Genomic DNA, 25,841 nt, shown 5'->3' on the forward strand with positions numbered 1-25,841 from the left:
CTCCGTGTTAATTTACATTTTCCATTTACCCCTGAGACTCGATCATTAATATCTTGCATGCATTTTCGATCTCGTGCAAACTCGCAGAGATGCCCAAGAAAATCAGGATATAGGGTGGAACTCGATGGTAACGATGATTCGAGGTGGACGACGCTTGCTAATAATTATCAGTCATGTCTCGACAATCAAAGTGTCCTCGTCGGCGGCGAATCTGCTGTTCCGAATATTTCGATCGATTAAATATCGGTGCAAATACTACGAAGGAAGTCCTCTTTCGCACTTTTTCTTCATGTTAATTTACATTTTCCATTTACTCTTGAGACTCGACCATTAATTTCTTGCATGCATTTTCGATTTCGCGCAAACTCGCAGAAATGTCCAAGAAAATCAGTGTATAGGGTGGAACTCGATGGTAACGATGATTCGAGGTGGAAGTCACTTCCTAATAATTATCAGTCGGGGTCAAATAATTATCGATCAAAGTGTCCTCGTCGGCGGCGAATCTCCGGTTCCGAGTATTCTGGCCGATTAAATACCGGGGCGAGGAGCAAGGGCGAGGGCGCTCCTTTCGTCGGAAGGAGCCTTGAAGAGTCCTGTCGGCCGAGTCTCGAAGAATTTTTGCTTTGAGCACTCCCGGCTGCGACGAGGCTCCCGATAGGTACTTCGGTCCTTTGAAGTCGAGAGCTTCGGAACTACGTGCTTCGCCGCGAGATCAATACGCGAAACGGCCGAACGCCGGCGAGCTTTTCGCGCTCCGCGAAAGCTCCGCGGAAGCTCCGCGGAAGCTCCTCGAAAGCCGCCCCCGAAATCCGGTCTTCCGGTACTCGGTCAATTTCCCGTCGGCGCATCAAATGAATTTCACGATACAGGTGGACGCGCGTGTAGGTGCAAACGTGCATATATATGTATTTATATGTACATATACATATATATGTAATTTCGCAATCGCGGGCTTCCAGTCCGGCGGGCAATAAATCGCCGCGCGATTTCCCCAGCGGGCGGCCGTGATTCGCTCATTAGTTACCGCATAATAACGAATCGTTGCCGCGCGTTGCGATAGAATCGATGAAACTCGGACCCGAAACCGAACTGACGAGGAAAAAGCTCTCTCATTCCGTCAAATGTCGAATAATCTCTTGCGATGGATATTTTTGAAGACTATGCCTCCACCGTTAAAACTATCCCCTGAAGTTCTTTCCCGCTCCAACATCTTGAAATTTTGTATTCAACTTTGTTTCGAAATTCGTTTCGCGCGCGATTAACGACCACCAATAATGTGGACGATTTTCCTGAACGGTGAATATCATTTTTATTTTATGCCAAATGAGGATTAACCTCTGCGCGGGAAATTTCATAGGCTAGGGTTACACCGTGGAAATTATTTCTCAAGTTAGGTTTTAAAAATTCATTTCGATAAACGCCGTCAATGATGGGGACGGTTTTGCTAAAAAGTAGGTATAAATTCGGAAAGAGGCGCGTCGATCGATCCGAGTACCAAGGCCCCTTAATATCAATTTCACGGGTGCTCGGAGCCCATTAAACTTGGACTTCCAGGATTTCGGGAGGTCGAAGAACCACTTGACAAAATGATTAATCGTGTTTCTTCGTGTCTATTAATCGAGGCGCAGGTCGTAGTACCGGAAGCGGCAGTACCTATATCGGGAGCAACTCGGCACATAACGAACGGTTACCGCATTGCGACATAATCGATGAAAGTCTCCGGGTGCGGATTATGAATCGAGTTCCTGGGGAGCGGCGTCTCGTTATGATTCACGTGAACCTACACCGACGATTAATTCCTATTCCAGTCGCCCCATTAACGTCGAACTACTTTGAGTGCGGATACAGAAGCCGGGTCTATTTCCGCGCGGCCCCGAAAACCCGCGCAACAACCGGCGAAACCCATTTCCGGAGGTGGTTTCTTAATTCCATGGTCCGAGTTGAGTAAATGGAATTTCCTCGAGTTGTGTCACGGCTGGTAATGAAATTACCGGCGATAAAAGGGCCCTCGTTAAAAAGGCGCCGAGGGACAAGGTGTCGTGCCGGGGTGGAAGAGGAACGGCCCGGCAGAAATGATCAGTCGACGAGCAATGAGCACTCGGCCAGAAGTGCCGGGTGATAAGAAAAAGTCAAGGGGCAGCCGGAAATTAAAGTAAGGGCGGACTCGGGGCTGGAGGGCCGTATAAATTGCAACAATGTCGAGTCGTTATCGTCCCGTAGCTTTTCGCCGGCTCGTAAGGAGGCGACCGTTTCCGACACCGTCGCGACGAGGACGGAAACGAATGCAAATGCGCTGCGTTTTCAATTGATCTCTGCATTCCGGGGGCAAGGCGTCACTTCCGTTGCCACGATAACCTAGACATTTTCTGCTCGACTTTTTCCTCGGACAATTTCTCGGTCGCCGCGACATGCAACGATTTATCGTAGAGTCTCGTCGACGGCGACGCGTCCGGCGTACAAAAAGAGTGCGTTTTCCGCGCGATCCCTCGCGGCTTTTTTGCGGTTATCAGCGGCGTTAACACTATCGATACGGTTGTGCCTTTCGCCAGGATGCCGTCGTCGGAATTAAAAAGTCAACAGTCAAAGAAAGGACAAACTCAACAAATTCGACCGAAGTTGGGATGCAACAAGTGAATATTTTTGACAACCAAATAATTGGTTAGGTGGGTGGTAACGACCTAATAATTTGGGTAATAGTTCTTGGAAAGACACAATTTATCCGGAGAAATTCATCAGATTTATGGGGCAAGTGAAGTTAAATGGAAAACGAGGCTTTGTGTGGGTGTGGGTGGCTTGCTGCTTGTTTCGAGGTTAGGGCAGGTCAGGAGCAGTCCGGAGGCCGTGGCGATGAAAGCGCGTCCGCGCGATAATTTTCCCTGGAAAACGTCGTCGAGATTAATTAAAGCCCTCGTCATTAGTCACGAGAAGCACGACGCAACGTATCTGTACATCCGGGGGATAATTAATACGCGCGTGGCTGCCGTCCGGGGTGAAAAGTCGACGGAAAACTTGACTCCGTCCAACTCGAGGAAGCTGGCCCAAGGTACCGCGAGCAGGGCTCATGGAAACGGAACCGTCAATGAGAAGCGTTAAAAATGAAGCTTACTTTCTCTCGATCACCGATGTGTATCAACATTTTAGCCTTTCCTTCTTCCAGGCTAAGTTGCAGGCGATCGGCGCTGTTCTCCAGACTAGTCGCTAACAAAAGACCTCGAGGTTTGGTGGTCTTGAAGCGAACCACCACCTCTTCAGCTTGGGTCTTCGAGTCCTCCGGCATCAGCGCCGTCATCTGCTGGGAGCCATTTAGGTGCAGGGTCGACGCATCTGCAGGGAAATCCAGATCAGCAAAAAAACAAAAAAGAACTCCGAGGTACCTTAAGGCGACGTTAAAGCGAGAAAATAATTTATACATAACACTTTTATCCGAACTAGATGTACCGAATCGTTAGAAATTGTACCACGTGAACACGGGGGCTCTATAGAAAGTACCGACACCCATGAAGTCTCATTGATAAAAAAATTGTCATATTAATCCGGTGATATACCCAGAATTCCACTCCGCTTCGTTCGGGTGATTGTCTATCTTTCAGGTTGACCGATCAGTCTGAAGAATTCTTATTTACCGAAAATTTCTCAACACCTTTCACGTCACCTTAAGAATCATTAGCCCTATTCGATAGATCGATTCCACCTAGGTACACAGGTAGGCATGTAATCAACCCCAAGTGCCACTTTCCCAAAGGGCTTTTTTCCGGGGGGCTGTTTTAGCAGCCGTTAAGTTGCTTTTTGTGTACTCGTACGAGGGTGGGGTTTTCATGAAAAAGAAATTAGGGGTGGCTCGCAAAGATGGCCCATGAAGGGACGTACCTTTTCCGCACGTGGGACCCGTGAAAGGTGTCCCTGTACAGTCGCAATGGAATCTGTTCCACCCTTCGAGACAATGGCCGCCGTGCATACAAGGCTGAGAGGGACAGTGCGGGGGTTGCACGTGGTGGCATGCCGGCCGCACTGCACCTGTAAAAAAATTACAATGATTTTAAATCTAATTAATACTACATCGAATGTCGACGATCAAGTCGCCGGATAAGCTGGTCCGATTCCGGGGAAATTTATATTTCATACATTTATACTGGAATTTATTTAATATACTTTAGGGAATTTGTTAATTAATAGAATGTCAACGCCAAACAAGTGAATGTCTATAGGGATACTGGTTGATATGAGAGCTTTAGGAGCCCGAGAGACCAGGAGCTGCGGTGTCCGAGTGGTTAAGGAGTCAGACTCGAAATCTGATGGGCTATGCCCGCACAGGTTCGAATCCTGTCCGCAGCGGAATATTTTTTTTTTTCCGCCGGAATTTCGGCAACTCAGGCAACAACCTCGTATATGCTTTGACCTTGTTCGAAACTTGATTATTCCCGAGTAGAAATTGACCCGATGTCACGTGAGCCTGATAAGGCCTTCCTCGGGTCAACTCTAACAGGGTGCGTTTTATCAGGTCCTGCTCGAGTCAGAATGGGGCTTTTTACAGGTCCTTTTTATAGAGAGCTGTTAAGGATCCTTTCTGGAGTGCCTTGTACAAAAAGTTTCAATATAACAAGGCCAAGACCTTAGGTGCCCAGCGAGGCCGTTTTAACAAGGTATCTTTTTGTTAATTTCCTATCAACGGCGCATTTTGGTGCGATACGCAACTGTTTTGAAAAATCAGAGGGAAAGAAAGTGTCCTTTTTCTCTCTTTCAAAGTTTCCGCCTTCACGGTCGAATCGATACTCGTGGTCCATACATCTTACGTCCATGGTTTTGATTACCCATTACCTTTGATTTTTTTTTTTTATGAACAACTATGCGATTCGGTAATAAATGACGTTTGATCTTAAAATTGCGACAGTGTTCCGGTGATTTTCAGATTATTTCCCCATGATTTCAAGCGTCAAAATCCATAATTTCCTGAGTGAACGCCCCCTCGGTTTTGACGCGTGAAGGTGTGCTTTTGTCGTTTGTTCGTCATTGTTGAAACTGTATGACCAGAAACTCGATGAAGACAGCCGTGGTTTCTTCCATTCTCACCTGAGTCCTGCTGCTGAGCATACCCTGCGATGTCGACCGGATGTCCGTTGATGACGAGGTCTCTCATGCACCCCACGTAGCCCTGGCGAAGTGAACCGCTCCACAAAACCGCAGGAACCGTAAGGGGGGCAAAGGGTGCACCGACGCCCCCGATGTACAACAATCCGTCCAGGTCCAGCTGAGTGGAATCACCTGGTGATAACAGATAACGTGAAATCAGGGGAGCCAAGGTAGACTTCCGGATCGGTCGGCGCGGTAGTCGCGCATAAATCAGGCTGCACAACAACAAACAAGAAACCGCCGAGTTTCCGAAATCTCGGCGCCTCTGCCTTTCTCATCCCCCCCCTCTCTCTCTCGTTCCTACGGATGCGGAACTTCGTACTCGGGCACTTCGGCACTTCGTCCTGAGCGGAAGTGCATCCCTCGCACGTATCCGCGAACGGCGAGGAGAGAGACGCCGAGTGGGCCAAGTTTGCGCATATTATTTGACGTCAGCCGCACGCCGCCAGGAAGGTACCGGGATGCGGAAACTCGGCAGTTGTTTATTTATCGTTTTAATAAAGGCCGCGTCTCCCGACTCGCATCCTCGTGCCGCCGCTAGGACGATCTGTTTCCTGGGTCGCCTTAGCAATCGGCGAGCCTCGAACTCCGATATTGCGAATCCGAGTCCCCCAGGCTCAGACTTTCGTCGTCCCTTGACTCGCGATAAACACCACGGGAACCGAAATCCCCATCCGAAACTTCGGAACTTCCGGTCACGAGGGGATCCATTCGACTTCGACATTAAAGAAACTTCTTTTATGAGGAAATAATTCAACAACTACCCGACGTCGTTTCTTCTAGGATGAGGAGTCTCAGAAGTTTTGCAGAATTCTGTTTAACGTGAATTTTTCCGACTCCAGAAATTTCCCTATACTTCCCTCATTTCCCCAGGATCGGAAGCCTCCAAAATGATCGGAATTTTTTCAATGTGAATTTTTCAAACGGCAAGAGGGAAAGAAATTCCGATTCCTAGGAGGGTTCGTTTTCCGGGAGGTTCCAGAATTCCACATCGTGGGGACTACTTTGAAAATTCCCCTCGCGAAGGAATCGCTCCGATGTCGATATTCAAAAAGACGATTATCGTGTAAATAATTAATTTCCCAGCGCCACCGTCGAATTTCCCTTTACTTCCCTCATTTCATTAGGATCGGAAACCTCTAAAATGATTGGAATTTTTTTTAAGGTGAATTTTTCTATATTGCGAATCCGAGTCCCCCAGGCTCAGACTTTCGTCGTCCCTTGACTCGCGATAAACACCACGGGAACCGAAATCCCCATCCGAAACTTCGGAACTTCCGGTCACGAGGGGATCCATTCGACTTCGACATTAAAGAAACTTCTTTTATGAGGAAATAATTCAACAACTTCCCGACGTCGATTCTTCTGGGATGAGGAGTCTCTGAAGTTTTGCAGAATTCTGTTTAACGTGAATTTTTCCGACTCCAGAAATTTCCCTATACTTCCCTCATTTCCCCAGGATCGGAAGCCTCCAAAATGATCGGAATTTTTTCAATGTGAATTTTTCAAACGGCAAGAGGGAAAGAAATTCCGATTCCTAGGAGGGTTCGTTTTCCGGGGTCTAGAGTCCACACCGCAAGAACCGAATTTTCCATCCACCCTCTTTGAAACTTCCCCTTACGAGGGGATTCCTCCTACCTCGACGTCCAAAAATACACTTATGAGCAAACGATTGAATAATTTGCAAATTTTCAAGTTTATTTTATAGGGAATTTTGAGATGCGAAGAGGGAGAGAATTCCCGATTCCTGGGAAGGGGGGATTGTTTTCCGGGGAGCTTCGGAGTTCCAGGGCGGTCCTGCCTTATCGGTTCGCGGGGCGAGGAGGGTTCCGATAAAAGCCCTCCCGTGGGGGCCAAAAGAACCCGCGGGAAATCTAATAAAAAGGAACAAAGGGACTCGCCGTCCGGAGAGGGAAACGTCCTCGAGCGTGTAACTGTGAGTTATGAGTGGACTCGCCGCTGTTTGTGCACGGAGTTCCAAAGGCCGTGGATTTGCTCGCGTGGCGGACTAAGTGATAAAGTGCACTTTCCACATAACGGCCTTCCGAGGACACTATCGGGCCCGAGGCTCCGTTTTCTCGACCCGATCGAAAAAAACGACCTCTCGGTGGCCGATCTCGCAGAGGAGGCTGTAATAACGTCCTCTCTTTCGTCTCTCCTCCCTCCATCACTTTATCAATAATCATTATTCCTAAGAAGACATGCAAAATTGACAACGGTGCAAAAAGTGCGTCAAGAAAACGTGCATTGGAGGGGTTACCCCAGTGCAAGGTGCAGCCCAGCACTCGAAATAATGGCGACGATTCCAGTCGCACAATTTTTTGTCTTCCCCTCTTTGAACCGTATCATCCGATCCGTTTTCGAAACCCGCGCGATGTTTGTTCTTTCCCGTATTTTTTTTTGGTCAGCCCCCAGTGTTTCGAGTGCGTTAAAAATCGAGAGTACGTAACTCGTGCGTGCAGCGCGCGGAGCGCGTGCGGTGTGTATGCATGAGATGGAAATGCGGTGCTGGACGAGATCGGTGATTTCGGGGGGGAAAAAAAGGAGTCGGGGAAAAAAACCGGGGAAAATGGGAGCGAGAGATAAAAGGGTGGGGAAAAAGCGCGGGCCGGGTAAGGTTTCGGTTGTCTGTGGTTTTTGTTTATTTACCCCTCCTCTTCTTTTTTTATTTTTTTTTTATTCAATTATCGGTGTTTTCGTTTATGGGCGAAACTCCCCGGGGGAGCGGGGATTTTTCTTTTTTCGCCCAGCCAGCCTGGCGTACTTGGTCATGAACCCCGGAGTCCCATTTTTTTCCCCCTTTGTTTAACTACCGGTAGTTCTCGTTAAGGGAGGTTTTCTCATCCCTCTATCTGTATTCATCGGAAAATTCGACATCGACCTTTTATCCTTTCGTTAAGAGGAGGTGCCCCTGTTCATCGTGTATGAGAGATAATGCTTTCTCGTACGTCGGCGCATACTTGCCATGAACCTTGATGAACGGATGAGGTGACGTGGGTGAAGACGTTCATTCCGTTCTACAGGGATCGTATTGAGAAAAGCGTCGATACTTGCAATTGTTCCCCTTACCCGGTGTACGAAACTCCACGGTGGCGCCGTCGACGGTGACGCGGCCGTCCCGGTCGACGCGACGCAGGGCGACGTCGTGCCACGCTCCGTCGTCGACGCGCCGTCGCGACGCTCGCACCTTGACGGGGCCGCTGCCCAGGTCGGCGTGGAGGTACAGGTGACCACCCAAGATCTCGAAGGCGAAGAGGTCCGGCTTGAAACGAAAATGGAAACGTTCATAAATCCCATTGAAACTAAAAATGTCCACTCCCCAAATTCGATAATCTAGGACAAAAGAAATAAAAATAATCGTATAAATTACTGGAAAATATCAAGGGTTCTGAATCGAAATTCTCATCCTACTTGAAGGTATCTTGTAGTCCTTTTCTAAAATATCTTCATTTTTTAGAACAAAAATAGGGCTTACTTAAGTTAGGCGGTTTCAAAGCAGGGTTACAATTTCGGCTACGAATCGGGAACGGAATTAAATGTTGATGAAATTTTCACCGCTTGCAAAATTTTATCTGTTGATTATTGATTGTATTTAAATGTATCATTTTTTCAAGTCGATCGGGGTGGTGCCTGAGAGTGGAAAAAATGTGATATCTCGTGTTTGATACAGTTTAGGGAATAATCTAAGGGTGGGATCTGTTCGTCAGGTCCAGAATCGGTCCGTCTATCCCCTGAGAGAGAGAGGGAGGTCGGTAATTGAATAATCAGCGGACAATCAAAGCGGCAGTTTTCCGGGTCGTGTCTCCTTTCCCAGGGTCGAGTTCGCGACCTGTGGGTCCCTGAATTTTCGAGGGGTGTCTCCCGCGAGCCGGAAATTAGAGGGCATTTTAATTGGCTTATTATACGATTTCACCAGCGGCTGTGTTTGCCGAAGCCGCGTGCGATTAATTGAAAATGAAAAAATACCCCCCGTCCAGAGCCCCGTAATAGGGTCGCTCTTTCCTTTTTGTTTCCTCCCCTACTCCCGTCTCTCTTTAAGCTGGGAGTTAGTCGTAAATTCGAGGAAGGGTTCGACTCATTCAATGTCAATTTCTCTCAATCCCGATGACAAGTGAAGAGTTGATTTGATATCAGTGAAAACATTCATAGAACGGACCTGGGAGCTGGTGATTTCAATGCTTCCACATCCAATCGCGACTGATTGAGTTGATGCGAGAGCAAGTAAGGGAATAATTTTGATGAATTACGCGAAAGTGATGATAAATATAGAATTAGGATTGACGATGATAGGAGAAATTAAAAGCAAGAAAGATGGTAACGTTTAGACATGTCGCGACTGATTAAAGGGATGCGAAAACAATGGAGGGAATAATTTTGAAAATTCATGCGAATATGAGAACAAGTGTAGAAACAGTACCAACTACGTGGGACCAATTGCGGAAGGAAACATATTAAGGTTCGAGGGATAAACGACAAAAAGGGAACAGTTGTCCCGGGTCATCGTACCCTCGAGTGCGCTCCGCTCCTGCTGTACATGACCAATCCCGTGGGTTCGTTGGTCCGAATTTTGAAGGATATACTCCCAGATTTGGCCGCTTTCCAAGGTGGCAGAACCTGAAACACACAAGACAAACGACTCTTAGTGGAGGTCTTCCCTGAACACGGTGCACGTCGATTTCCCGCCCGCCCCTGGTAGCCGCAATTCCCGGGATGCATCGACCTCTCGATTCTTGGAATGCGTCCCGGAAGTGCACCATTGCTCCACATTAACCGGGTATATTAATGGAAAAATCAGGGAATCCCGATAATTTGCACCCTTACCATATCTGGAGGCTCTGTTCATCCTCTTCTAACTAGGTAACACCCATCAGACCTCGTTTCGTGTTTTACTCCGTGCAATAACGTCCACTCTCGAACGTGGTTGGTTAACAATAGTGAGCCAACAATCGGAGTAAATGATATTTCCTACTTCGTTGTTGGTTCCCACGTGTCTTTTTTTCGCATATTTCCCTCCCTTTTCGATTATCGACGCCCTGTGCGAATCGGTATTGGTCATCGCGTTGGTCAACAATAGCGACAGGAGAAACTGATTATTCCTATTTCGTTGTTATCCCCGTTTCGGGATTTTCCCAGTATGCTCTTTCGGAATATTTCACTCCGTTTTCCATTTTCGGCGTCCTGTACGAGTCGGTATTCGAGGCGGGTCGCGGTTGCAATCCTCTCGGACTTTCGCCTCCGGAAGGCCAAGAGTAATCGCGAAGTCTAGGGCGGGAGAAAAGGCGGAGTGACAGAGAAACCGAGGGAAAGAAAACGGGAGAGAAAGGGCCATTCCGGCTGATGCTGATTCATAGCGGTTAGGCGTGTGCTGCATTATTCAACGCAACGTCTGACTTTAAATATGGCCACGCCACTTAGACTGTCAGAAAGTGTAATATCCCGAGCTCGGGCCGTTCTCCCGTCCCGTCGAGTCGACGTGCCCTCGGTCCCCACTTCCGGTCCGCTTCCGGTTCCGCTTCCGGCCGGCATCGGAAAACGCAGATGCGCTACGAATAGCCCCCCCAGGATTTCTCCCCACCCCCGGGATTTCCTAAAAATTCCCTGATTTTCCCCTGAAATAAAAGGCATTTGCACATTTAACGAAGGACAGCATTGCTGATAAAATTTTGCTCTTCCGGCAGGAATAATCGCATGATTGTCATTTTATCGAATCGCAGGTGGAGAACAATTGCAGAGGTTCCTTTAGAAAAAAATCCTTGAAAAATTAGCAAATGAATTTGCTCCAATAGCCAAAAAGATATAGTCAATATTCAAACGAATGAGTGGTATGCAATATAACAAATATGTTTTTCGACAAATATTTTCCTGGCCGATTTTCAAATGTTCATGTTTCTTGCCGCAAGTAAAATTTCTCGTTACGACCATGTATTCCTTTTATACGTGTAGCGTTCTCCGATATCAGGACTGAATTTTCCTTCTCGCGGCGGGTTTTTTATCCCTTTTCTTTATCGATACTTCGGTCTGGTGTTTTTTCTTTTATCGCATTGCGGAATCGGCAACCGAATTACGTCCAAACTAACTCCTGTCGAATTCTTCGAGGGACTCTTTAGTCGGCTGCGGTTTCCGGGGAGCTCGGAAGTGGCGGCGTTTAATCCTCTCCGCGAGCATAAGGCGCGTTATCTACCGCCGTCCGCCGCGGAACGGCCGCGTCCTTCATACCGCTCCTGCGGTTTTACGATCGCCGTCGAGCGCTGTAAACTTTCCGCGGAATATTGCGTCCTGGCGGGGAACCCGCGCGCCCGCGCCGCGTCGTTTCCGTCGAGCTTTCCGCACTCCGCCGGCGGCGCTTCCGCACGCCGGTTCCCCGACCCACTTTCCCGTTCCGCCGTGAAAATGGCCGCGGAAATTTCCCTCGAAATCTCGAGATCCGGAGAGCGCGTCGCGCGGTCTCGCTCTCGGTTCCTCCGCGGATCGCTCCTTGCCGCGCGGAATGGCCGCACGAGCGCGAAGATACGCTGGCGAGAGAGAGAGAAAAAAAAATGACATTCTGGGGAGAAAGAGAGAGATAGCCATGTAATTGGAGCGTCGCGGTGTCGCGGTAATTCGCTGATGGAAAGTTACGCGGAAAACTCCGGGAACGGGGACCATTTTTTCCGCTCTTCTTCCCCCGCGCGTCACGTCCGCCTTAACGTCGCTTCATATCCGCCGGAGTTGATATCTGCCGGCGTGATATTCCCCGGCACACCTTATGGTTATCGCGAGGTCGAGGTCGGCCTTCCACCCCCGAGGGGTCTCCACTTCCGCCAATAATTTCTCATTTTCCAAGACGGGATTTCGAAGAGAAAGGCATAAAGCGTAATTCAAGAAGAGAGGGGAAGATGAAGAGATTTTCGGGAAAAATCATCCCAGGGACGAATTAAGGGGAAGGAGGGAAGGAGGGGAGAGATCCCGAGCTCTTCGTCGCGTAATTTCGTTAATCAGCCCGCAAGAAAGTCCTTCCCCCTCGCGTCTCTTCCGGGCATTCCCGCCTCCCGGTTGTTCCTCTTTGGGGCTTTTTCGCCCCAAAGTCGATCCACGAAGTGCCGCTCCAGGGGTGGAGGGAAAGTGGCATCGGCGCTCATTTCGCGCGGCTTTTCCACTTCCGGTCTCCTCCGCCACTTCCGATTCTTCCGGTTCTTTGCCTCTTCCGGTCCCTCGGTTATTCTGTCCCTTTCGCCTCCTCCGCGAGCCTCGGCCGCGATCGCGGGACGGGGAGAGTCAATTAGAAAAGTTAAATTACTTTCCGAAATAAATTATTTACTAATCCCGGAGTTTCTTATCCGGTTAACCCGTCGCCGCGTACCACTCGCGGCGGCCTCCCTCGAAGAACCACATCGAGATAAAACCTCCCCTCGTCTCATTTTCCCTCTCCACGAATCGAGACGAATCAGCTCGAGATTCTCCAATGAAGAGGCGAATAACCGGAGAAACTTTTCCGCGAATCGGGAGGCTTACGTCCTCCGCTCGATTCCTGGCCCCGCGGTAGGAACCTCCGGCCCGACACTCCTTCCTCTCCATTTTCCGACCGATTCGTGCGTTGTATGGAAAAACCTTTCTCACAAAATCTACGCGTAATACCCTCCTCGACAATTTTCTTATGGCGTATTTTCCGAAGTTACGCGCTATTTTCCGAGAAAATCCCAATGAGCGTCCGAGTGCGACCGGGTTGGGCGAAGGGAACTCGGCGGGTTCCGCCGAGGAAAGGTCGGAAAGGCCGAGATTGTCCCGTCTGGAGGGCTCTCTGGGAAATTTCGTTTCACCTCGGCTCTTGGAGAGTGCTCGCATTACGTTTGAGCGAAGAGGGACGAATCGAGCCCGTCGACACCGGAGAAGGAAGTGGGGCCGACTCGGACCCGCGGTAAGTTCGCGGGGGCTGCAAAGGGGCTTTGGTCCGGCTCAACCAAGTAGACCGGTGCGATTTTCTTTGTAGCCCAGGCTTTGACCAGCTTTCGCCCTTGCTCTTTCTACTTTCCCTCCTCCTTTCCTTCCAGGTCCGCTCTGGTCCTTCTCTTTCCGCCCTCTCCGGGAAATCCTCTCCGTTGGTCGCTCCGTCTCGCTCGTCTCACCACCTCCGAGGCCAGCCTTTCATCCGCAGCGCGGAGCCGAATGGAGGGCTTGTTAAATCCACGAAGCGAACCGTGGACCGAAAACCGACGGCAGTCAGCAGACCACGTACGGATTGGTCCGACGAATCGGAGATGCGTTCCCTTTCTAATTCCCTAGAGATATTTTCCGGGCAAGGAGGCTTTCTATCAGAAGCGCGAAGCCCTACGAATATAATTGCCAAATTCCCCTTTTTATATTTTTTTCCCCATTTTTTCCTGAAATATTCTGACGATTTTTCAGTTCTCGAATTTCTTCAGATTCTTTCTGTTTATTCTTTTTATTCTTCATTAAGAGAAGAATATACCTTGAATGTAACGTTCGAGCGATTTTTCCATTGTTTAATTTTTGTAACAAATTTTTTCTCGTTATTTATTAATTTTCTCATCCGTAATGTTACGCGATAGTTAAAGCAAATGATATTCAGGCAATTTTCCTGTTTTCGAATTTATAATTTTTTTTTCCTTATTTGTTTATTCTTTTCTTAAGAGAAGAACGTACGTCGAGGTGGATGGAAGACGTCGAAGGGAACGGCGGTGCTCGCGGATGGAGCGGATATTAAGTTTCGCTAAACCGTGCAGAAAGCAGTGGTGATCGATCTCGACGTCGGCCCTTTGTCGGGCGGAAACGAGCGGAACGGCGGAACGCGGAAACGGCATCTCCGCCGTTTCCGCGGCCCGTAGGAAAGACAACTGTGCCGACAGTTAGGAAGTGCCAAGTTTTAAGGGGCCAAACTTCGGGGAGGTTCCGGCCAAACGTCGTTACCGAACTCGTACCCAGCTCTCAGGATCGACGAATCGAGGCTGCGGCCGTTCCGCGCCGTCCTTGGACTGGCGCTCGCGAATCGTTATACTTCCATAAGCGATAGCCCGCCTCCCACTGGAAGTCGATTACTTCGGAATATTCTGCAAATTTCCCACCCCCGATTCCTTATTCCGGGCGAATTCCCCCGCAAATTAGAGAACGCGGGGAAACCTCGGCGTCTCTTCCCAAATATTTATTGATAATAACTGGCAGGCGTCTCTGGTTGAGATGCCCGGAAGGCTTCTTCCCTTCATCTCTGGGAACTTGCGTTTCCATGTCTTCTCCGCTTTTCCCACGGAAAAGAAAAAAAGAAAAAAAAAGAGAATTCGAGCGGCGAAATTATTTCCACGCGTCTTTCTTTCCAACTTCCCTTCGTTCAATATTTATTTACAATAATTGGCAGGCATCTCCGTGGAAAGAGTTCGCAGATCCCGCTCGTAGGGAATCTCGAGTCGATCAATGTCTCGTAAAGCCCCCGAGGAGTCTGCCCGTTCTATCCATCGCTATCCGTCGCCGCCTATTGCCACCCACCGCCACCCACTGTTATCCATCGACACCCATTGTCACCCGCCACCACCCATTGCCACCCACCGATACCCTAGTATGCATCGACACCCACTGCTATCCATCGCCACCCATCGACATCCATTTCCACCCGCCACCACCCACCGCCACCCATCGAATGGAGGTACCGTGGTTTCCTCCCAACTCGCAGGTGACTCAGAAGGCCGGCCAATAGCTAAGGTTATTAGGAAGAGCCGTCGAGGCTGTTAATCCAGGGTTGAGGCATCTAAGCCCTGCCGCCCCTCCCCGTCCCCGAGCGAATCTTCCTTGACGGGAGCTTCCGGGGGAAACCGCATTTCCCGAGATCCCTCGACGAATCGGTGTTACTGTCAGCTCGAGCGCGAGCTTTCTGCGGACGGGAGAGGAATTAAGCCCCGTTCGAAATCCGCCGGCGATTCCGCGCCGTCCGTCCCGCCGCGAATTAACCCACCTTCTCCATGGAAGGTGGTCCAACATGGCCGAAATGGGCTTCGCTCGTTTCGGCCATGTTGGACCACCGTCGGCCGTCTTTGCATTTCCGTCCGGCTGAGAGGACCCTCAATCGTCGCGAGCTTTCCGAAACCGCAAGCTCGATTCGGTCTCGATGATCGCTCGCAGCTAATTTCGAAGTTACTTTTCGTTTGCTCAAAAGGGATCCGACATTTTGGGAACGGATCGCCGCGGGGTCAAGAGGTGACGCTTCCGGGGTTCGTTTCCGGCCTTGGTCGGATAGGGAGAGGGTGGAAGCAGGGGGCCCCGTTAAACGGACGAATCCCGTTATGGCGGGTATGGATGGCTTGGCATCCCGCGGGAATTCCCCTGCCACGAAGCTGATTGTGTTACCCGCTCGAGAGGATATCCTGAAAATGGGGAAACGTCGCCCCCGAACGGCGAGGAGGAGACCGCTCGAAAGGGAGGGAGGAATTGGGAGAGATAACCCGAGTAGAATTTTTAACCCCAGTTTGAACCTGCGTAATCCAAGTTACACCTCCGCGGTCCTATTTCACTCTACATGTCCTACTTTCGATCTTGTACGTCCTATTAAATTCGAATTAAGTCATATTTCAGGCATTAAAGGAGAAGGAATGGAGACATCTTCCACTGTTAATGCCTAAAGTAGGCCCTCGATTCTGCGAGGGTAATCGAATTTTAGATTACCTCGAAATTTCGAGATATTTTACCCTTTTTTAGATTCTCTCGAAACCCATTTAAGACCTACAAATAGAGATTCTAATGAGATGAAAACTTCAACTCGCGAAAGACAAGTAGGGACAATGAAAGAAAAGGGGTCGATAGCGGAATCCGATTATTTAAAAAAATATTCTTCTTGTACTTGTAACCTCGGAAAATCGAAAAGCTCTACTTCTTGCAAGTCTTCGGAGTACTAAAGACGACGCGATGCCTGGCGTTGAATTGTTTAACCTACTTTGATTCTCTAATAATCCTTGAATATGTTTTCAGATAAGTCAACTTTGTGTATAAAAAAATACATGTTTCTTATTTTTCGACGTACTACAGTATACGTGAAAACCCCCAAAAAATGACGAAAATTGTAGATAGAAAAGTAGGGTCGAAATTTCGACTCGAGGACACGCAAAGCTCAGGAAAAGGCATGGAGGGCGAGGAAAAATTATTTAAAAAAAAAAAGTCTTTCCTGTCTTGAAAACCTCAAAACGCGTAAAGCTCAGCTTCTCACTTATTTAAAGACGTCGTGATGAAGACGTTAAAAAAAAGTATCTCGGCCTCAACCTCCGCCGGAAGTGACCGCAAAACCGGGCGCAGAGCTTTTCCTGGGATTGGCAGCCGCAAGCTCGGCCGCACCGCAGCTCGCAGGTGGACCTCCATAAAGCCGGTCCCCGTTAAAAGTGTCGCACTTCCGGGGATGCCGGCCCGGAATCTCCGCCCCTCCGCAAGCTCGAGCTTTCTCGACGCAAAGCCACTCGGCCAGTGGCCTCTGGTCTGGTGGCGACCTTAAGGCGACGTCGCGGCGACTGCCGTCGAAATCCCTCGAGTCCAAAGTAGATTCCCAGAAAAGCACCGGCGAGCCGTAAAGCTCTCTCTTTCTCTCCCGCTTGCTTTTCTCCCTTCCCTCTTATACACGAAAAAAAAAAATAGCATCCCTCCTAATAAAAGACAAAGTTCATTGGGCTCCAGTAATAATTGCATCGGCAGCAAAAATACGGAAGAAATGAGAAAATCGAAAAACCCAAGAAAAATGAACAGATGTAATGGCGATAACTGCCAAAGAATCGTTATCGTTCCTGTTGGATTAAATGATCCAGATTTTCTTCGGTGGTAAAGAATGTGAGTAACACTTGCATTTCCTTAGATAAGTAATAGTCCTTTTATTAGACCCCGTTTAAAAAATCTGAGATGAATAATCTTTTGCTGTCCCTCTTCAAATATTTAAATTGTTAAGGAAGTGAGATTTTTTATTAAGGCTGGGAATTATTTTACAGCGTGTATCTGGCACCTGTCCTTGAAATTATTGCGCCGAGTGATTAAAATTACGGCACCGTAATTCATAGTCTAAAAATCAAGAGAAGCGATTCTTGGTTTGATATGCCGAACGTCTTTCAAGCCATCAACTGGGGATGCGTTAGAGAAATATCGGTGCTCGAAGGGGTAAAAATTCCCGAGATCGTCCCTTTTTCTGCCCCTGTAAAGTCAAGAGAGGCTTAGTTGCATCGCATGCAAGCGTGGTGCATATCCCCCGGACTCCGCATGCAATCGGGTGCTCAGCTTGGCAGGGACAGCGCGCACGTGGCGATCAGCTGATCGCTAATTTGACAGCTGTCATCCCTCGTCCTTTTTTTCTCGTCGTTAACGGAACCTATCCAACCAACGGGAACGCACTCTCGAGCAAACCGCGTAAACACCTCCATCGGCGTAGGAAAAATCATGTAATCCATGTTATAAACATTACGAATATCAACGCTCGAGAGTTTAACTCAGCGTTTCCCGCACCGCGCATTCCCATTAATGCATATCCGAGGGATTGCGATAAATATTTACGAGGCGGTAACGGCGCTCGTATAACGTGGCCGAACAACGCCATGCTCGTCATTTTACCCTTCGAGTTCCATTTTCGACTCGTTTCTTCGATCATTTCGTCTAGTACTTTTCGAGGTGGCTGCGTCTTTTGGGGACGAGACGGGCGATTAAGACTCGGTACACACAATCGTATTTTTTCCGCACGGCGTCGCTGCAGCGTCAAAATATGCGGATTAAAATCCCTCTCGATCAATCATATGAAAGGGTCATTCTGTACATATGAAATCGTCAAACCATGTATGAAATATTTCTCCAAACATTTCACCGAATCATTTGACACTTCACCACGTAGTCACGAAGGCCCTAAGGAAGTCCTCGATGTTCATGAAATTTCATTCTTCCGAAAGAATCTTTTTATTCATTCCAGTCTAGAAGGCAGAACACATATTTTCTTTGAAAAATGAATTTTCAGGATCTTTCTTAGAGCCTCCATAATCGCGTATTGCAGTTTCAAACGATTCGGTGTACTCAGTTGGAGGAAATAAAATTTATACATATTTCGACGTCTTGATGCATACGGAATGATCCTTATGTAACACCGTAAAAGGAAGAGTTGGATCGATATTTTATTTAGTGGTTGGTGTTTGGATAGAAAATAATGCCTAACTCTGAGGGTCTTGCGTGCATGTGCAGTTTCCGTTCGTCGGTGAGCCAGTGAGGGACCTACTAGATTGCGTGAATGTGCGGCGCACGGGTCGGCCTACGCTAAGGTGCGTGCTCGGGTGCACGCTACGTACACTTGTGAACTGACCTAACCTATGTCCATTCGCAAAGTGGCGGTGATCGTTCCGGTGCTCTTTATGCTCCTCTCTAATAAAAAGCCAGCTTCGCCGGTGCGTACGCGTGCATCGAGGCGTGCACGATGGTCCTCCTTCGGCATCACTGATAACGCACGTTAGCCCCCTCGAAAGTCTCATCGAAAAATCGGTCTTCCAAGTACTAACAAAGGAGCCAATAAACCCGGGATAAAAGTTAATGTACCTAGATTCTTTTTAAACCACCGTTCAAAGGCTCCTTCTTCCCTCCAAGTCATTGAGCGTGCACGCATCAATCTTTTTGGATTTTCGTACCAAATTATACCCGAAAAGAGGAAACAAGCCGGCGCCGCTTTCGGGGGGACCATCGCGAGATCGGACGCATCGCCGAAGTATAGAGAGAAAGAGAGAAAGAGAGAGCTGTGTGAGTTTCAGCCATGTCGAGTGCGTGTGTCGCGAGCGGGCAGAATCGTCCCAATCAGCGGTTCTAGCCGGGGTAGCAGCGTTGCATCTCTCTCTTTTGACAATATATATATTTTTTTTAATTTCATTCTTCTCCTCACTTTCCTCCCGGTCAAGCTTTCTGAGAGTGCAGTCTTACCAGGTGGGACTCGGGGCTGGTAAAGGTGACCACAGCTCCGTGCAGTCGCCTCGAGCTCATCGCCGACGGTGCCTGCTTTACCGACCGCGTCCATCGCGCGTCGGTAACGATTCCCGAAGATCATATAGCAAGTAACACAGGCAGCATTGTGAGATGAGGATCAGAAAGCTCCTCCTTTATCCAGCCCTAGGCTGGACTTCCTCGGCTAAGTCACTACTTGTCTATGCGGATCGGCGAGATAGATCTATCGATCGAGCCTCGATCGATCCTTCGAGGACCTTTCGCGACTCGACGGCAAATTTCCCGACTCGACGTCGACGATCTCTTATTCTCTATACAGGGGGAAAGAGAGGGAGCGCTGTGAAGGGTGAACGCGAGAAAGAGACGAAGGAGATCGAGAGGAGTGCGAGGGTGAAAGATGATCTCGCGGCAGTTTCTATCTCTCTAACGGAGAGTCGCGATACTTTGAATTAATCGATGGCTCTCCGTTTCATCGAGTGATAAATGCAGGGCCCTCTCATTCGCCATGCAAATGCACTGTTTACACCGCGGTATTAACAGCCGCTCAAAAAAAGTGCGCATGAGTTATCGATTAATAAAACACTCCCGCCGCGAAAATCCCGCGATTTTCCCCTCCTGGGCGCGTTCCAGGACAATGGATGTTCGCCATTCTTCCTCGCTAATGAGACTTCGAATTTCGACACGGCATTGAGGCCGCGATAGCTCGCCCGGCATCGCGCCAAAATTTAAACGTTTAATTACTCCGCTTAAATCGCCAGGCCTCCGAATGGCCCCGTTTCCTCGAATAGACTCGCGATAACAAGGTGGACTGATCTACTTAAATCCTGGACCTTCGAGCCGTCAAATTCGCCTACATCGAGCAAAAAGATTACTTTCTATTAAACAAAAAAAAATATTATTGTCGAAACAATTTTTATTCACTGTTATCAATAAAATAAGTACTAAGGTTGATTAAATTAAGCCACTGAAAAAAAGAACGACTTTCCAACATTCTTGAGTTTATCTTCCCCAAGGTTTTGTTATCCGTTATCTATAGGGTTTGGAAATCTGAGTTCCATGTTTCTCCACAAAATCGTATTCACTCGATAGGAAATTGTCGTTCCATTCGCAAGCTTGATGATATCCGGAAAATCAATTTCACTGGAGCCAAGGAATTCCTTTAGGAAGAATGATTTAGATTGCCTCAAATAATTCATTTCGTTCGGTGTACGGTTTGGGAGACGAAAACATTCATCAATTATCGATTAAGGAGTGTTACGGAGACGTTTAATGATCTGTCCTCGTTACCGTCTTCGCGGGGGCGAAATGGGGGGGCGAAAAAATCGCGGAAAATTCAGAGGGCCGGCGAAAGCTCTACTTTCTGCAAGGAGAGCTCTGGGCTTTCGTCGGGAAGACAGGTGTAGGATGGCGTCGCGGCGGAAAAGCTCCTAGGGGAACTTAAAAGCCTCGGCCTGGTCCAGGGTAAAAGTCGTGCCGCGGCATCGTAAGGCGACAGTCATAAATATGGGAAAGCACGAGGTTTGGATATCGCAAGACCCCATGCCCCGGCCGCCTTGGACCCCCTATCAAACACAAGACACGCCATAACGCCTCCTTGATAAAAAACGGAACGCCTTATTGCGAGACACCATATACCGTGGTGCTCCCGAAAAAAGCAACATGACGATACCAAACGCCCCAGTGAGGCTTAAAAGAGCGAAAGAGGGAAAAATTAACGTGAAAATCATTTTATCGACCAATAAAAATATTTCTCGAGGAGCCTTTCTTTCCGATTCCTGTTTTGCTCACTTTCACCTGTGACGAATCGCGTGTCGGATCGAATCGGCCGGCCCGGTGTAGGAATTACGGCGAACGCCTCTACCCTCTTCTTTTTCCTTTCCGCTTCTTTCCTTTCTTCTGGTCCTCCTTCTCCCTTTTCTGCGCCCCGCGAAGACCCGCGGGAATTTCTTTCTCCAGGCTGGAAAGTGGCCGTCGACACGCGAAGGGACGCTCCCCGATAATTAACTCTTCAATTAGCAAGAAGCGTCGCGACGCCCTCGGCGAACGATTCGCTCGATTCCGCGGCCCGACCGCATGCGGAAGTGGAGGCGCCGGAGCGAAGAATCTATACCGTCCTCCCGTGGTCCGAATTGCGCAAATCCCGGGAGACTTCGACGCCCGGCGAGGAAACGTCAAGAAACGAGTGCGGCCCGAAATGAGCGATTTTGGACGCGGTTTAACGAGAGGCGGAATTTTCTTTCGAGAAATTTAGGCCGCATAGAAACAGAGGCGACGAGGTCCGGATTTCGGGCGTTGTTATTGGCAACAAAGATGGCGCAATTTTGGTGGGAAAGGAGGTCAAGATTGTTCCCGAGGCAGAAGGCAACCGAGGTTTGGACGTCTTTCAGGATATCCGCCTTAAAAAGGACGGAGCGTCCGGATATTCAACTGCGGACGTTCCCGGACGGTAAATCCCTCTTTTATGCCGGCGTTGTCCCTCTCCTTCGGCATTCAGAGAGCCCTCAAGAGATCGCGAAAAATTCCGGGATTGTTCCCCGGCGACGCATCTCCCGAGAGTAAGCGGCCGTAAAGGAAAAAATGCCGAGGGAAAAACTGCGGATTTTACTCCTCGGGTCCAATTTTTCTCCCCCCACCACCACCGACAGTCAAACTACCCCGCAGGAGGGAAAAAGTTACGAATCCTCCGCCGCGATTTCCGTCGCGTCGACAGGAAATAAACCGCCCCTCGCGTCGCGGTTCATGGTCGGCGCGGACCGTAGGGGTAATTTCGCGGGGGTGGAAACCCGGCCGACCGCCTCATGTAATACATATCTCTCCAAAATTGTAAATACCCAAAAAAAAAAAGAAGAAAATCCATTTCATCCACGAGATACCCTCTCTTCAGTTTCCTCAGTTTCCATTACATTGCCTTGCAAAATCTCGCGATTTAACCCGCGGGTCGAAGCTCCTCTCCCCCTGCACCCCCTATCCATAAAATCTCCCTACGTCCCGGCGTTCATCCGAGCATCGCAACACCCCGGCATCCCAAAGTTGCCGGGAAGTATTTCCGCCAGTTTCGCCGGGTAGTTTCGTCGGGTCTCGCTCGCGTCTCGCATCCGTCCTGGGGGTGAAAGGGGGGAGGTGCGGGGCTAAGGAAGCCGCGGAGGCGGAAAACGGAACGCGAAACACGGCCGAACGACGGGAGGAATAATAGGGGCGCTCCCACCCTCTCGGGGGCTCGGGGGGTGCGGCGGTGATTCGCGCGCGTCTTTGCCTAATTGGATTACCAGAGATTCCAGTGTTTTGCTCGTTAGAGCATGCCGGGTTCCGCGAGCTAAGCGACGACTCTTCCCCGGCTTCTCCCTCGGGACGCGAGCCAGAAATCGATCCCTCTAGCTGGAGGATCCCCACCCCCACATTCAGGGAAGGGGGTAATTTTCGGACGCCAGCGCCAATTTTTGCAAACCCCCCGGGAATCCACTTAGCCTGGGAAACTCCCCTTCGAGGACCGCCATGAATCGCGATTAAGTCGGCCCGCTAATCTTCTAATCCACGTCTGAAGCGACGAGGTTGGATGTCCAAAAAGGCCCGTAAATACGAATTAGCGGATTTTCCCTCGTTATAAATCCCCCCTCCCGGCGACCGCAGCTCATGTCGGGTTTTCATCGCGAGGTACACCCTCCATGTTCCCGGTGAAATTTTTCTCCCCTCCCCGGCCCTCGAGAAACCAGAAGGTGGAAATTCTCTCTGGGGGTTGTTTCGGAGTCAACTTTCGTCGAAATTTTCCCCAGGGAAAGTAAACGTATTTTTTTGCTCTTAGGGAGTTTATTGTAATGTTTGTACGAGGGGAAAGACTGGAGATTGAGTTTAATTGTAAGAATTTTTCCTTTTCTGGGGCTTATCCCAAAAATGCCACTCGTTACCCCTGTACCCGTTGAAGGGTGCAATTGGAACAAGTATGGCGAAAAAGGTCAAGATAATGAGAATTGTAGGCATTTTTTTCACGTAAGAATTTTTATGACGTCAATTTCAAAGTTCGCAGGCTGACTATGCTTTATTTATTGTGACAATGAGGCATTGCAATTACTTGTTTCAGAAATAGAATTGAAGAGAAGGGACTATCGGTTTCGGCTTGTCGCCGCCAATATTTATTTATTATTTTATGTCACTGTTACACCCGATCCCCCTTAGTTAATGCGCATCGTGTAACGAGAATACGTAGAAATGCGGAAAAAATGTCAGAAGAGCGTGGATATCGAGCGGCCGCCCTGGTCGCAACTTCCGCTCGTAATACTTTTCGGCAGAGTAGGGCATTAGAGCCGTGGCCATTGGGAGGGCCCGGTCGACGAGTACATGGAGTGCCTGGAAACGAGTGCACCGGACTCGGCATATTCCCGGGTAATAATATGCCCGGGCGTGTAGTTTGTACTTAACCGGGATTAACTCGACTTTTCGCCGTTTTTCCGCGCCACTGCCGTGGGCCTGGGGAGCCTTCTTTGCATAACCCGGGGAAAAAATGGGAAAGAGAGAGATATACATATACAGAGAGGGGCGGGCTAACCGCGCGTTTCATCCGCAGAAAATACCCGGGGGAATTTCGTATACGTAAATCGCATCCCCGGACCGACGGTCCCAATTAGCCGCGCTTACGCGTCGCGACTCCTAATTGACGCGCCACGTGCTCGCGACTTTCCCTTCCGCCGGTATTAATTGCGAGACAAGACGTATAATCCCGCCAATTCCCGCGAGTACGTGACCCAAATCGCGTTCTACGAATCTAATCACGCCGAGAGGAGCCTCCGACCTGGGCGGCGGCATTCTTCGGAATGAGCGACGAGCCCTCGCGGGGCTCCTCGCGAGCGCCGCGAGTCCCATCGGCGGCTCCGATTGGTCGGCGCGCGAGGAGTGGGGGAAGGCGCGGACCAATCAGAAGCCTCGCGCAGAGCTTCCGGGTACCGACGTGGCGGCGCGCGAGCCACGGCGAGGTAGCAGTCGAGCCCCGACTCGCGAGGGGGACGGAGGTGCCGCCTTCGACCATCGGTAACGATGAACTCTGCGATTTCTTTTTTTAAACATTTTTAACGAACTTTCCATGAAATCACGAGGTGCACCTACCGACCGAGGTATCAATTTCGAATATCTCCCCTATATATACAAAATGAACTTCTCCCAGTTTTCATGTTCAAGAGACATGTTATCCATCCGATCAGAGGCGAGTCGATCATATCACGGAGGGCGAAGGTGATAGATGGCGGTTCATTTTGGATGGCCCTCGGCGGTGCCTTCGCCCCTACACGGTGCGAATAAGTGGCGCAAAGCGAGCCGAGAGGTAAACTCTGTCCGGTAATTCCGGAAGCGGGCATACGCGATGTACTCGCACCCGTACCGCCGGCCATCGGGAAGAGCCAGCGGTTGGCGGGGATAGGGGGTCGAAAGGGGGGGGGGGGTGGGGGGCGTTATCGCGCGCTTACAATTGCGCCAACGAGGCCGGCTCTCATTGTCAGCCGGGCCGCCGGCGAAGAACCCTCGCGCGGTCGGTAAAACCGGATTATCGCGTAGGGCCACTTCCGGCTTATGGTCGCGGCGTCGCATCCGGCGAGCGCGCGGCCCCGCGTTAACGCGTTTAACGGGCGTAAACGCACCGTTGGCCGCGCGAATCGAGTGCGTAACGATAACGGGCGTCGATCGGAATGGTGCCTCGAGTTTTCCTCCTCCGAGAGCATCGATCGGCCGAAGATTAACGAAACGGTGGAGGGGTCCGCCGAAAATCCTCCCCGTATCACGGTCGCGATTTGATTTATCACCTCTACCCTTATCGAGGGATTTATCGCGATTCGATAGACTGCACCGTCGTGGAGCTACCCGCCTCGCTCTCGGAATCGATAATCGTGAACCGGGCCGAGGCGATGAGGAAACGCCTCTCGGGACGGGATGGAAAAGCCGAAATTCCTTCATTCAACTTTTTAGAGGCGAAAGGAACGCGGGATAATTGTTAACTGGATTGTTTGAACACGCGAGGTGGGTGTGCGGTTTAATATTTTATGATCGTATGTTTGGGCTGAATCGATATTTACAAGAACTTAGGTACTCGGACTGCGGAGAGTTAAAGTCGTTTATGGGGGAGAGGGCAGGGGTTGGATGTCGGTTCGTTGCTTGTCCGTTGCCGGTCCGTTGCCGGTACGCTGTCGCGCTCGCTCATCCGCGGCTCGCCTCGTGGGAATCCTCGGGGAAGAGGGTTGGCAGGAAAGCTTGGAGGAAAACTCGACGCGCCCTTAGGAAGCTGCCGCTATGATACTTGGCGAGTATCGCTAGGTCGGGGTATATCGCGCGAGTAGCATATTAACGAGGCGAATTCCAGATAGGAACTTCCACGGGGCCTGCAGAGATTAGACGGGCGCGTTCTCACGAGCATAATTTATCGCTCGGCCCGTGAGAAGGTGCGCGGTATCGTGTACCGGGCTTTGAAATTGATGAGGCTACCTTTGGCCCCTGCATCCCTCTCGCTCTCCCGCCGTGCCCCGTTCCCTCTCTTTCCTGGTAAATAAACCGTGTGTAGGGAATTAGCTCCCATTTCCGACCCGGAGCCGATAAAAGTTCCTCAAACCTCCCGGCCGACCCGGTGCAGATTTTATCCAGCACTCCCCTCTAACCGGGAAGCGACGAAAATTTACACGATTCGCGGGAGCGAACGTTATCTCCGCGGAGTGACTTCGATATGATTTTTGCATGAATGACGGGTTTCCGATGACTCCATGAGTGGCTTCGGGATATGACTTGGGACCTGGGAGGGAGGATAAAGGGGCCCTTCTTTGATAAAC

At 49.8% G+C, this 25,841-nt stretch overlaps 1 protein-coding gene and 1 non-coding gene across 2 annotated transcripts in view; one reads left to right on the forward strand and one right to left on the reverse strand.

Moving 5' to 3' along the window:
* The window catches only part of LOC105695210 (neurexin-3), a gene marked incomplete at its 3' end in the record, with an annotated part of 160,551 nt that overhangs the window by 15,164 nt on the left and 119,546 nt on the right, over window positions 1-25,841 (reverse strand). Inside the window, exons 10-15 of the mRNA XM_023432059.1 lie at window positions 19,024-19,098; window positions 9,634-9,741; window positions 8,197-8,389; window positions 5,068-5,259; window positions 3,868-4,014; window positions 3,107-3,324 (exon numbers count right to left, since the gene is read on the reverse strand). Coding sequence (XP_023287827.1) covers window positions 3,107-3,324; window positions 3,868-4,014; window positions 5,068-5,259; window positions 8,197-8,389; window positions 9,634-9,741; window positions 19,024-19,098 — 933 coding nt within the window. The remainder of the gene's footprint in view (window positions 1-3,106; window positions 3,325-3,867; window positions 4,015-5,067; window positions 5,260-8,196; window positions 8,390-9,633; window positions 9,742-19,023; window positions 19,099-25,841) is intronic.
* Trnas-cga lies at window positions 4,251-4,332 on the forward strand. The gene has a single exon. It is a non-coding gene; the product is annotated as a tRNA-Ser (tRNA).

This window comes from Orussus abietinus, unplaced genomic scaffold (genome assembly GCF_000612105.2).
Source record: "Orussus abietinus isolate OABI.00-Male unplaced genomic scaffold, Oabi_2.0 scaffold134, whole genome shotgun sequence".
In the NCBI taxonomy this organism is placed as follows: Eukaryota; Metazoa; Arthropoda; class Insecta; order Hymenoptera; family Orussidae; genus Orussus; species Orussus abietinus.